Genomic DNA, 14,503 nt, shown 5'->3' with positions numbered 1-14,503 from the left:
AAGTATCGAATATATATATATATATATATGAAATGATTAAAATACTATTGGAACTGTGGTAGTAACCATCAAACATTTTACTTTTACCGTTCATATAGAATGCTGCATCAAATCTAAGTATAACTGATATTCGTAAGTCCAAAGGGTTAGGACATGAAGCATCCAAACATGTTAATTTCAATCAAATTTAATATATTACAGATGCATGCTGGGACTTTAACCAGAAATTACTGAATTCCTAATTAGTGAGATAAATTATGCAAACTTCAGAAGTTTATCATTCTGTTCTCAAGGACAAGCTTTAAGTCCATACTGATCAACCCATTAGTCTTTGATGTACCAAAGTACAATCTAAGATACTAAACCAACAGAGGACAACACTATATGTAGCAGAGTACAGCACTGGGAAAATATGCAGTCAATCCATGCTATGTACATGCTAAGTATTACAATTAATAGACTTAACCAGTAACAGTGTGGTTACTGGATAATACCACTGCATGGTCATTAGATATTAAAACCATGTGGTTATTATTACAGATTAAAGTAAATTCAATGAACTATTTTTGTTTATGATTTATGTTTGTTCTCCAACAAATCCCTCATCTATCACCAGCAAGTACAAACAAGTAGTAAGTCTGACACTGTACTAGGATTATAATCTTACAACAGTTTGACCAATCACACTGTATTTCAATAACCTTTATTTCAAGTTTGCTAATGACTTAGTCTGGATTTTACAACTATATAGGGACGTCCACACTACAGTTCTCTGACAGTGTAGCATTTCCCTGCTATAAAGGCATGAACATACCATATCTGAGATATACATGTGAGTTGAATCATGGAGCTATTACCGGTAATAGCTCCACAGTATAATTGACCCTGATAACAACCATCATTAACTGTCTATTTGTCTTTCTTTGAGCAGATGAACTTCCACTAGGTCATTTGGTGCATGGTAGTGTAAACAATAACCTTTTGTGTGCTTGGTTTGAGTGCATCAGACAATAACAGTTATTGGTTTCAATTTGACAATGGTTTAGTACAGCAATACTTCCATGACTTGATAAAAAGCAGTGACTAGCCCACTAGTGACTAGGGGATGCCATTGTAAACAAAACCTACAGTAAAGGTGGGATTGTAAAATGTTACCTGGCCTGGTTACTTCCATGATTAAGATTAACTATAAACTCCAATGAAACATGTAATTTATATTTCAACTTACAGTAGATCTGTAGAATTTATTATTATTTTTCACTATCCCGCAGCTGGAAGGTAAATGACTACTCTGATCTCAAAGACAACATGCCTGCTGATTGTTAGGGTAGATTATGTAGTAGGTAGGGACCTACAGTACTGCAACCAGAACTCAAAACTAATATCTAAAACTGAAATATATATGTTAGATATCAAATACTCAAAAAATGTAGAAAACACATTGAAGTCTTAATATATTGTCAAGTGCTGATGATGAATCTTAATTCATCGGCAATGTCTTTTTTAATGAAGAAAATTCTGACCAAGAATGTTTCATTTTTGTAATGAATTGTAGTACTAGTGTTAAATCTTGGGACCAAAGGATTGAATGAAAAAGCTAGAACAATGAAACTATGAATGTATCCAGTTATGTTAACTGCTTTATCAACTGATGATGGGGGTGTAATTCATCAGGTGCGTATCGGGGGGGGGGGGGGGCGTTGGGGGCGCGCGCCCCCCGGGTAAGGAAAAGAGGAGAGAAAAAAAGAGAAGAAAAAAGGGAAAAGGAGGGGGAAAAAAGAAAAGGAGGAGAGGAAAGAAGGGAAAAGAAAAAGAAAAAAGAGAGAAAAAGGAAAAAAGGAGGGAGTAGAAGATAGCCAAGACCTCGGGAAGAGAAAGAGGAACAGTCATAAAGCGCTGATCCCTATAATATACACAGGGTATCCAGTGACAGATCAAGGATTACGGAGGGGGTGTGCGCCTCACCCTACCCCTTACACCGACAACTCCATTTTTGACGTTTCCATTTTTCCTCTCTCACTAATGTATCTATATAAATACTATATATGGTCTATCATAACGCGTGTGCGTGTATGGACGCCTTAAACAATTGTGCTACATGGAACCAACTGTGGCTGGTCTTGAACTCGACCGAGTCGTCGGGGTACATGACGCATTTCGGGAAGGGGGCCACCGCCCCCCCCCCCCGAGCAAATTTTCTTTATGACATCGCTAGTAATTTCAAAATAGACAATGCTTAGATGCAACTTACAAGGCCTGGGAAGTGTCATTTCCAGCGATCTGAGAGGCATTTTCGGCCAAAATTTTTCTTGTACGCTTCGCGCCAACTCATGGTGGCGCTTCGCTTAGATAGTTTGCCTACAGGCTTCGCCCCTCCCTTGGCAATTACTCGCTACACGCCTGTTCGAATTTGTAAAGCAAAGAGCAAATATAACATCATATCAGTGAGCATTGAAATGCATGTTCCACGATGAACAGCCTCAAAAACTGTCTATGTGTGTAGTTAAAGGCGTAGGAGCCCAATTGGATTTGGGGGCTGTAATGACTTGCCCGAAAAAAAGAAAAAAAAATTTTCGCGCGCTTGGCGCGCGTTCCACATATCAATGCCATGGCATCGTGTACCGCACGGTCCATGAAAGTTGCACAGTATACCGATGGATGCTATGTAAACAACCAAATGTCTTATGTAGATGGAGAAAAATCATACAGATCCATTTATATCAAAACTCTCTTTTACAGTAGTAATGTCGGCCAAGCTTACAACTTTATTTTAATTACCAAGGAGATCATTTTTAAGCTATTCATTGCTATTTATTTTTCTTTCAGTAGGTGCCCGACAAAGATGGGGAAAACTTTGGTTGCGGGGGGGGGGAGGGGGCTGCAGCCACCGCCTCCTTCGGGACCTACGCCTATGTGTGTAGTATTCGGTTTCGATATACCTGATATCGGAAATATCTGCTATTTTTCATTTCCTTCAACCAAGTTTTATAATAGCCATTATAAGAGGTTTTAATATTTCTACACTAATAAATTAACTGTGTCTGAATTTTCGAAAATTTCTGACCAACATTCTTCATCGTACTTTCCTCTACTCGTGCAACTTTGACCTGTCTGTTAGGGGTTCAAGGAAGTTTTTCTATATTGCTTGACCATAGATTGAATTTTGTGCAACATTATGGGTATGTTTTCAAGTGATTTTATTCACGAGAAATGTGAATTTTCAAATTCTGAACAAATATGGGGCTTAAAACCTTGAAAAGTGGGGCTGACGGGTATTGTGGGCCGCGACGTAGAATCACCTACAAAAGCAATGATCCATAGGACATGCAATGAGGTCGAACATGATGTGTGACTGGTGACAATCTTCAAAAAGGTTATGGATGGAAAAAAACTTTTGGGAAATACTTGGTTCTCAGGCAAAGTGTACATCTGGTTGGTCATTTTCAAGCCCGAGAAGTGCTGTTTCCAGTGATCTGGGGGGTATCAAAACCAGAAATTTTCTTGTACGCTGCGCGCCAACCGATGGTGGCGCTCCGCTTAGATAGTAATTCGCGCCCCCCGGGTTAGAAAATCCTGGATACGCGCCTGTACATGTCATGTATATTCTCTTGTTTTCCTTATTAATTAGTTTGTAACAGATTATATTAGTAAACTGTAGTTTATGTTAATCACTGATTAGACATAATTTAAAAAAATCATGGATATATATATTAATAACAATAACAAATTATATATAATAATAATCAATTTACTATAACTTTATAAATAATTATAAGCATGCACACAAAGATTTAATAGTGCTCTGCTACTTACAGTGTAAATATAGTTTTCAAAAGTAAAGATATTGATTGTATAAAATACATCGTTGTTTTGAAATTGAAAATATGTCAAATAATCTCCAGGAAAGAATCAACTTTTTAAGTAATTGGTTTTTGTTTGGACAAACTTTTCTGAAATTTTTAGTATATGGACTGATCCTTTAAATATAATTAACTACTTCTGCGACTGTTATCAGTTTAATTTGTACTTTGGTACTTCTTAGTCTCCTTCATGTTAATTAATTACAGAGTTAAACGATCCTAGTGTACATAACAAATACATGTATAGCCGGTTATATAGCCAACCAGGTACTAATGTACAAGGAATAACTTATAGGAATAACTTAAGTGTTCAGATTTTGTGTATTGCTTTGGAAGGCTCTGAGTTTTGTCTCATAAATTATAAGCACTGTACTGATGAAGGTCAAGCTGTGTACAGAGTTGCTAGACATCTTTGTACAGTTTGTATAGCATTGTGCATCATGATTGCTACCAGATTAATTATATTCCCCTACACATACTAGTACATGCTAACTGTACGTGTGCACAGTATTACAAATATGACATGATGTAGTGTGTGATACTAATATGTTCTGGGCACCCATGCCCCCAGACCCCCCAGCCCTCCACCACCCAGGTATTTTCCTACCATCCAGTGTCACATACCAGTTATTGCCTCTCACAAGAGACATCCCAGGAGTACCTCTGCATATATATGACCTGTTATAAAGCTAGCTGGGTCACTGAGCAGTTCGTAAGAATAAAGGCTATTATGACTTTCTGAATAGACTTGAAACCTCACAATGAAACTGATACAGTAACATATGCTTCTATGAAATATAGGAATTTGAGATACTAACACCATGAAAGGTTAATGGACCACAAGAATACCAATATGGCAGATGTTTCACATTCAAATACCTTGCCTATGTACATACAAGCAATCTCACTACACCATTATATCCATTGTCATGTGATGGCACTAATGGTTTTTATGGTTACTAGGACACTCACTTCCTAATTGGTTCCTGAATAAATACTTATTTATACAATTGTACAAATCCTAGTTCAGCTTACCTATGGCTAAGCAGACTAGTTACTTACCCCGTCTTCTGCAAAACACTGCTTTAAGTAGCAAACAGGATCCATCTAACACTTCCCTTTTGCTGTTCAAAATTGACAGGATGTCTTCAAAATAAGCATGTACAGTAGCTATGATAATCATAATATTCATACAACCACAGATTTATATACTGTAGCACCAACTCAGAAACAACAGGTAGCTGGTTCAACCGCAATCAAAGGAACAAGTAAAAAAAATGAGTCTTTAGGTAACTGTTAACAGTAGAAAGTTTAGTACAAAATCTAAACATGGTCTGGTAGCTGGTTCCACAGATAAGGAGCAGAGTAGGCAAAACATGCCTACCCTGTTCTTAAAAGCGGATTGTAAGGAGAAAGGTACTAAGGTAGGCCTTGGCAGAGGTATGAAGACAACGGACAGGATTATTGGGAGAGTGTAGTTGAGATATTTATTCAGGCTGTTCCACATGATGAGCACGGAAAAAGAGTAGGAGTACATTAAATTTAATGCGGCAGCTAAGACAAAGCTAGTGAGGTTCCTTTAAGAGTAGAGTTGTATGGCACCTCTCCTCTTCCTATTCACAATGCATGCCGCAGAGTTTTGAATCTTCTGCAGTTTCTTTATGGTTGAATCTGACAGGCCAAAAAGTAAAGAATTGAGGAAGTCATGCCTGGGGGTCACAAAAGCATGAACCAGTATTTCACAGGTTTAATCATCAAGATATTTCCGTAATAGGCCGATGTTTCTCAATTGCCAGTTGGCGGAAAGACAAAGATATTCAACATGTGTTTCTCCATTGACAGATTTTGGTCCAAAACAGCACCTAAATTTCTGACATTATTTGATACAAAATAGTAACAAGTTTGAAATGTGAGCATAATTTAGTGATTGCAAACATTAAGAACCGTCTGTGTGTGAGAATAGTTGGACAGTTTGCAGTGAACTTATTACAGTACTGTGTGTTGATTTGCAGTCAACTACATTACTGTGTGTTGATAGTCAACATACTAAAGTACTGTAACAATCAGTTTTCCCACTTCCCTCCCTAGCTTTTCCTCAACCCTCTCATCCCCCTCCCCAGCTTCCCTTAGCCACTCCCAAGTCACCTGCAATACATGCAGTATATGCAATAGACATTGTATGTGAGGGGAGCAGTCTTATCCTATTTACATGTCCACACTGTTCTTCATCCTAATGGCATGAGATAAATCAACAATCCATTCATTCAGCTGATCTGGTTTAATCAGTTACAGTATCTGTAGGGAAGATGTCCTCCTTGTTAGTTGCTGGTGTAACTTACATGACAATAGAGTCAGCCTAGATACTATTTATCAGTTAAGTTGTATTAAAGGTTAGCAATGCCAAATGAAAAGGTCACCTACTGCCTGGTATGTGGTAGCACACATAGCTGTAACTAATTCCGTTATCAACCAATCAAATGGGCAGGTTCAATTCTAATTAATACCTGACCAACCATAAATTTAGGTACAAGTTCTTCTAGTATGATATGAGAGACTTGTGGGATGCCAAAAGAGCCATATGCATATTATATGATGAAGTACCTAACTTGGTACATCACCATAGTTATATAGTGATGTACTATGTACAGTACTCCATACCAAGTACCAAACAGTTTTATCACAACTACTGTAAGGTCATCATGTCACTTCCTGTATATTACTTCATACTTTTTATAAACATATCCCACCGATAAAAGCTGCTCCAGGAATGCAAATTACACAAATGTGTCACAAAATAATTTAAGCCACACATGTGCAACTGAACAAAATGGACACCATTTTCAATAAGTTTCCATAGATTTCCCTTCTTGCAATCAGTTGTGACATGACATCAACAGGCACTACAGTACACAAACCTCGTCCCATCATGGGACATGGGACTCCCATGTGTGAGAGATAAATTCTTTTAAAGCTTCCTAATTTTGCTATCAAATGACAAGAAAATAATTCGAAATGAAAAAATGCTCCTATGTTTTGTCAACACAAGCAACAGGAATTTTTGGAGGGAGATGAAATACATTTTTATTCCATGCAAACTGAGCCCTAATTATTAGTTTAGATGCTGGACAATAAAACAATAACTGTAGTATGAAACATCAACTTAAAACATTATACATGAAATATAACATCTAAATATTGACCATGCAAATGCTGAACAATAGACTAATACAACAGTTGGGTAGTAGCTGTATTTAGCATTATGCAGAGTGTCAGCCTGCAACAATCCATACCATACAGTAAAACATGTCATACTGCATATATACTGTACAAATATATAACTAATCTCTAACCAGGCTAGGATAGCCATAAACAACGCACATATCACCAACCAGTAAAATTTACGAGAAATCATTCAACTTTGTCAAGAACCACTTGTACCTGCTTCTATTGGCAACTTTAGAGATTTTTAACTGCCTACAGTAGTCATTTTGTAACAGAGCTAACTTCTCATCCTGACCAGATCAATTTCACAAGCTAATATATACTAGTTTTAAATTTTTTTAATAATGCTTCAGAGATAGTAAATGCACATATTTTGCAGTTTTATAAGACATATCAATGGCTTCTACATCAATTTCTCCAGATTGTAATAGTTGCAATGTTTCTCTTCCTATAAGCCGAGCTTCTCAAATTCTCAGATCTCATAATCAGTAGGTAATGAATCAAATTTACTTAGTACCCGCCTATTACAGACATTTCACTGTACAGTATATCACTGGCCGTTGGCTTTAATTCTTCTAATACAGGACTTCAAAAGATTCTGTTTTTGAATATTTTTTGTTTATGTGTGTAAAAATGTCACAACTGCTTTTTAAAATTTCTTTGCTTCACAAAGTTGTCACTACATTTTATAAGCTTAAAGTATAGTATACATGCATATCCATGACAATGCCACATACTTAAGTGTGCAGTACTTTAAAGGTCTATAGTCTATACCTATCCACAACATTGTCCTAATCACTCTAATAGGCATTGGAAGTCATGAAAGTAGCTGCAACTCCCATCAAAATCCATCAAAGATTGACCATTTTACAGTCCTTTCTTAATTCTAGTTTTTTTTATGAATTAACATTAGCTAATTATGCACATTGATGATGTAGAGGGTGTGACTGCCTTATTTTCTGTTATGCTATCCCTTTGTTTTCACAACCTACGTTTCAAGGACACTTAACACAGGTTTGTAGGCCTAAGACGATATTTGGAAATATTTTATTGTCTTCTTTGAAAGGAGGAACATCACATAATGCAAATGATATGTGAGCTTGTAATCAGGGATTAACTTATCAAGGGCTAAAATAACAAATTTTGATGAGCGAAACACTCCACATCATAGTTGTCACATATTTAATGAGTTTCCCAGATTTATCAAAACTTCAAATACATGTGTAAATCTTGGAAATGAAAAGAGCTTTTCAAAATTATCCACAGATTTTGAATGAGATTATCACACGTACAAATCTACTGAATATGGGGCAAATTAGCTAGTTGTCCAAAATACTGTAAATACTGGTCAAACATTTTACACAAAATCAGTCAAGAAAATTCCATGCCAAGATTTCTTGAGGTAAAGCAGCTCTTAAATATATGCTTAGTTAACATTTTAAAATTTATTTTACATAATTGAAATTTAAATGAGATATTCCTGTCAACAAAACATTGTCAAAATTAGAATACATTTATGGATATAGACATGTGGAAAATGGCAGAAACTAAGCAAAAAGAATTGTGACACCATAGTTGAAGTTTAATTTAACATTTCAGAATATTATCTGTCCATTGATCTTGACTCTACAGTGCATTCTCATTGACATTTTCCACTCAATTGCAGAATCACTGTCAACAAACATCCTGTAGCCAGAAAGCTAGAGTACTCTGCTTTAATTACAGGCAGTATTTTTCATTTTTACATAATTCATGATCTGTATATTTGTGTTAGTCAAATAACATTCTTGATTCAAAATATCAAAATATTCATAGTGAGTCAATGTGAACGTAGCTGTTCTCCACAGTGTTAGCAAATTTATATAGCACTTTACAATCCATGTGCATACTAGATACAGTACTAAGTAAACATGTTGAATGGGTTAGTTTTCCCATCTGTTAAAACATTTTAAACAAATTCATAGAATGCATAGAATGCAATCATTTTAATAGAAAGTAAATATGGGCAACCTTTAAGAGTAGATAAATAGAGCTCTTCATTGACCCTTGACCTCATACGTTTATGTAAATGAACATACAAACGTACAATACTACTGTTAATGCCCACAGTTGGGACATCAGTACAGAATAATACATTATCTAGCGATAACCTGCACTGAATGCAGCAATGATTGTTAACTGCGTCATACTAGAAACAATTTATTAGTACAGCTGACTCTAAGCATATATCTATGTAGCGATGGGCTACCAGTAAAATATCAAACTTTGCCCATGTTGTCTCTGTTAATTCATGAACCAACAAAGCCAGAACAAGATATATGCTCAGACAATAGATGTTATATAGAGATCCTGCCTGGTATTTGATTGATTTGCAGCTATTATCTAACGTAACAATGTCTCATTGAAGTAATGCAAACACTGTGTCAATCCTAGGGATGATTTACTCAGGGAGCTGCTACTCTATTAGAGAAGCAGCTCCCTGATTTACTTCTATATAAGAGCTGTATATGTACACAAAACTGCCAAGGTTGGCTGCATTTTTATAGTGAACTGTTCATCGAAGAACACCATTTAAACTAGTAAGGTTTACATATAAGGTACTGTCTACATGTCTATGCCTAGATTCACAAACCAGTATGACTTTAAAATAAGAACATTCCGGTACATTAAATATGACAAGAGTATAATTAGGTGTTTTATTAAGTGTGTACATCACCTACATTAGCAGGAAATAATTTATCTACTATATCTACTGTAGTATATATCACATCGCAAAATGCTACACAGTAGACCTATGCAAAATGGTTCAAAAATGTTTATTATAATAGAAACAATTCAGAGCCTAAAACACTGCATCACTAAATTTAAACATTAAATATCTCTAGAACCTAGTAGCCCACGTAGCCGTGATCCTGATGTTTCTGAAATTGGTAACTTCATCATAGACTTCTGAAATGGTTTAAGTACAATGTCTATGAAATGTCATATGCTAAGCCTGCTACAGAACTTTGCGCAATTTTGTGTCCCAATTTGGTCTCGTTTTTGGTATTTTTATACAATATTACCAGATTTATTCCCTGTCATGCCCCACATTTGATAATGACAATAAGATAATTGTCGTTATAGTGTTTCAGACTTTGTTAATTTAGATCAAATGGTGGGCTAAATGTGGAAGGTAACCATGTTCAGTAGGTAGATCATGTCACTTTGCTTGATGTTGCAAATTAATACTAGTTTTACCAAACTGGCAAAGAGACCCTAATTCCACCATGAGCAACATAATATATAGAAAGATATGTCAGTAGTTGATATGATTTTTACTATAATTGGCATTTTATTGGATTGTAGCTGCCATGGCGATATGTGTATGATGTCCATTAGGGTCATCAACTGGATAAACTGAACAAATTCAAGGCTGCACTTGAGTAAGATTGTTGTAAATATCCACAATCTGACACAATTCAGGTACCATGGCGGGAGAGAGGGGGATGCGCTGAATGGGGGAGAGAGGATGTTAGGTGGCAAAAGAAGTATTTTTACATTTAAATTCAATCTGGATATATGTCATTGGATTTGTTTGCAGGCTGTAACTGGAATCATTATTTGACCTAAAGGTACATTTATTTGATGTAATCACTTCCTGTGCAGAAGGTCAGCCTTTGTTCTGCTGGTTGTGATATTACACTTCAGAGTCTACCTAGTAAGAACATGATGCCTGTAAGATCTCCAGGGCCCACTCTTAAATTTGATGATTTACAGAATACACTGTAGGCAATTGCACTGGTACGTGTGTACAGTAAGTGTTACAATTATCGCTAAACTTTCGTACTACGCCTTTATTACACAGAACAGTGTTAGTTGTATATAGCACAATTATGTACACTGTAGCATACCAGCAATTAACATCTACTGTAGGCAAACTGTACACTGCTAAAGATACAAGTTGCCATTATGTACTCACAACCCAAGACTGCTGTAATGCATTTAAACCGCAGTAGAAATTTCAATTATAACTTACACAAACAGAAAAACAAATGTCTAAGCTTGAGAAAGGAATATCAATACAAAGCAAATGACTCTCTTACTAAGTTGTTATTAAAAAACACATATATTACAAGTTTCTGCATGCATGCCCAACTACATTAATGATTGAGTACACATCATTTTATACTGAAATATCATTTTAATCATTTAGTTTCTCTTAACCAACAACTTATTAACTAATTAAGTGTTTAAACCAACACAGAGTTTCCCACAAATTTTTTATTTTCAAATCTCACATACCACATTTTACCATTCGTTTCTAGGTAAGAGATTGTGTTTTCAGGTACATCCAATAATAATTTGTCTTAACTTAAATATATTCCATTTTCCTAACCCCACGCTGTTGAAATTTCAACAGCAACCACACAGGCTACACAGCTTATTGCTTATGCATAACATAAATTACCTTTAATAAAACAAGGTTGCATAATTGTGTGACAGAAGAATCAATGCAGGAGCTGAGTGAGTTGCAAAATGCCTGCAATACTTTCTACGACATTCTACAATGTTCAATAGAATACATATTAAATTTTCCCATCCACAATATTTAATGTACTTAATTGATCACACATATAGAATTTTTACTCTTCAGGCTTGCAAGAAACCAAGTTTCACCTCCATCTCTGCATCAATTGGACAGTATATGATTTTCTCAGTGTCTTCCTGCTTGAGACTAGACTTCAGGGTTATACCTTGATGTTGAGACTTAGAATCCCATTAAAATAAATTAAAAATTCATAAAAGTGTTTCCTTCTCCATCAAAGTGGAAAACTGCAACAGCCAATTTTCAAATTGAACGATACCTTTCAGCCACATTCTTGTTTTTTTAGAACAGTCAAAATATATGGATGACCTCGATCGTGTTCTCTAACAGCCAACGTAGTTTGTTTTCTCCTGCTGGTTAATGCATTTTATTTCTTCAAGGTGAACTTACTTGCTTCATACCACAATTATACAATAATAATATATGTTAACTTCACAGAAAATAAAAAAATTACACAAAGTTAACACTGATTAAACAACGAGCTTGAAAAAGCTTGCAAACAGTTAATATAAGTTAAGTCACTTTAGACTTACAATACACTTTTTCATAAAATACAAACTTGACATTTTAACTGATGCTTTTCGCAACCAAATGGGTTGATTTATACTGCTTGTTCATTCATGTTCTTGGCACACATGTACTTTCCAAAACTAGTTCACTTAAGAGTAAAATTAATCTAGTTTTCAAAAGACAAATGAAAAACTTAAAGGAAGACTTAAAGCAAATCTCTAATCTATATTTTTAATTTCTAGAATGCTTATTTAAGGATATAGTATTATTAATAGAGGTTCCTCCGTGCATTCTAAATTGTTTATTTTAAATGATATTTTATTCCAATGTTGCAATTTTTGTAGTGAATATAACCAAAAAATGTACTCAAAAACTTAGTAATTCTGACAACAGAGCATTCCTTGTTGCTGAAAGTAGTATTATTATTATCTAAAATTGCACTACTTTTCAATATTTATATCAATATTAATTTTGCACCTGAAAGCCCAAAGTCATCCTTTTGTACTGAATTTATAAGAGAATACTTAAAACATTGATCTAAATCATCAAAATCTTCCCAACTTCAATTGAATTACTGCTAAATATCGGTTGAATTTTAAAACAATGGATAATTACAGGTGTACAATGTTTCTGACTCCATTGTACAGATATAGCGTAGTAGAACTTAAAATGACAGGAGGAATCTCCAAAATAAAGACAAATTCGAAATATGAAACAATTGCAAGGTAATAAAACTTTACTGGGACAAAAGAGACTAGGTCTACACAATCTGATGGAGAGAAAAAAATTGGACAATGAACTGTACTTTATGTATCATAGTGCAAAAAGAGTGGCATTAATGAAATCTTACCAGGAATTTGCCAATTTTAGTTTGGGCAGAAATTAAGCCAGCAGCCCATTCCCTAAATGCTGTCATCCAGGGAACATCTTCTTCTTCTCCACTTGCAAAACTAGCTCTGTTGGCGGCCACATTTCGACGCCCAAAATATTCCAGTACAAGTCTTGTAATTATAACAGCTACCAAGCCACCAAAGAAAGTTATAAGACTTGAGCTCAGGAAGACATACCAATATCTTTTGTTGCACTCAGGAAAACCACATAGGGTAGCTTCGCATTGCTCTTCTGTGAGATTTACCGAAGACATTTTGGTCTCAACAATTTTGTAGGTTGCATGCGGTAAAATTCCCTAATTAGAACAATACTATACTGTAAACAGTAAAAAATTACTGTTAATAAGACTACACGTACAAGTAGAACGCGGCCTAACTAACGGCACTTGGTTACGCGAGAGAGCCCAAAAAATTAGAATTATGCACTGTGACTGTATAGTGCAGCGAGAACAGATTTTCCAACTCCATAAACTCACGAAGCACTAATAAGTTTTAAGTTTCAGGGAAGAATTCTCCACCTTTAGTAAATCCCTTCATATTCGTTTACTTATTCACAAGGAACGAAGTTCATTAACAGTTACTTCCTCGAGCTAAAAATAATAGAACTTGTCTAAGTATTAAATCTGCAGTTAGTCACCAAGCTGATACGACCCCATTGTAAACAGTTTCTAGCTTAGTAAGTGAGTTTACACAAAATTGCAGGACATGCTGTCGATTGCATGTCACCTAGATATACTACTGACTCACAACAATCACACGCAGCCGATGTGGGGTTACAACGTTGCTTTCTACTCTGCTTCTGTGAGCAAAAATACTTTCTTATTGACGTAACTGCTCAAATATTAAAACACTTTTGGACGAAATTTTAATACAGTATCTGAGTGTCGATACCACCTTAGGGTATGTTTTGAAGATTCTACAACAGTCTACAGAGTCAAAGTTACTATAGAGGCGGCGAGTCTACACAGAGTACGCTTCATGCACTATCCAGAAAATTTCCAAAACACAATTCTGACAGCAGCGTGATAGCATGCCATTGGCTGTAGTATAATTTACACACGGATAGTCTGCAGGTGTAACAATTATGCGCCATGAGCGGCAGTACAGTTCACATTTATAACAAACTTCGAAAACTTGAAAACAAGCGGCGGCGCACTTGGTAATTCTAATTCCTAAATATTTTAAAGTAACGATGTGAGTCAAAAGACTCGTGTCGACTAACTACAACAAGACTTGGTTGTGAGTGGATAACGTTGTTTCGACCTGCATGCCAAGAATTTATCCTGAATGACTTCTGTTAAAACAGGGTTGTCCAACCTGCGGCCCGTGGGCCACAGTCCGGCCCGCCGCAGGGTTGCATCCGGCCCGCCAGAGATGCTCTACGGTGCGCAATTTAGTGAGCAGATTTATTGATAACAATTTGAAGCTATATA

The 14,503-nt window shown here is 35.8% G+C and overlaps 1 protein-coding gene across 41 annotated transcripts in view; it reads right to left on the bottom strand.

Moving 5' to 3' along the window:
* Positions 1-14,058, bottom strand: part of LOC139968579 (calcium-activated potassium channel subunit alpha-1-like) — a 156,461-nt gene extending 142,403 nt beyond the window's left edge. For 6 of the 41 annotated variants that reach the window (XM_071972681.1, XM_071972697.1, XM_071972683.1 and 3 more), the window contains exon 1: positions 13,031-14,055. In XM_071972681.1, the coding sequence (XP_071828782.1) occupies positions 13,031-13,324 (294 nt within the window). In that variant the 5' untranslated portion in view covers positions 13,325-14,055. Of the gene's footprint in view, positions 1-13,030 lie in introns of all 41 variants that reach the window. The other 35 variants (XM_071972706.1, XM_071972691.1, XM_071972695.1 and 32 more) reach the window with 13 other exon arrangements.
* Between the last annotated feature and the right edge of the window lie 445 nt (positions 14,059-14,503).

This window comes from Apostichopus japonicus, chromosome 6 (genome assembly GCF_037975245.1).
Source record: "Apostichopus japonicus isolate 1M-3 chromosome 6, ASM3797524v1, whole genome shotgun sequence".
Classification (NCBI taxonomy): Eukaryota; Metazoa; Echinodermata; class Holothuroidea; order Aspidochirotida; family Stichopodidae; genus Apostichopus; species Apostichopus japonicus.
Note: the sequence above shows the minus strand (reverse complement) of the source record. Positions and strands in the feature narration are given on the sequence as shown.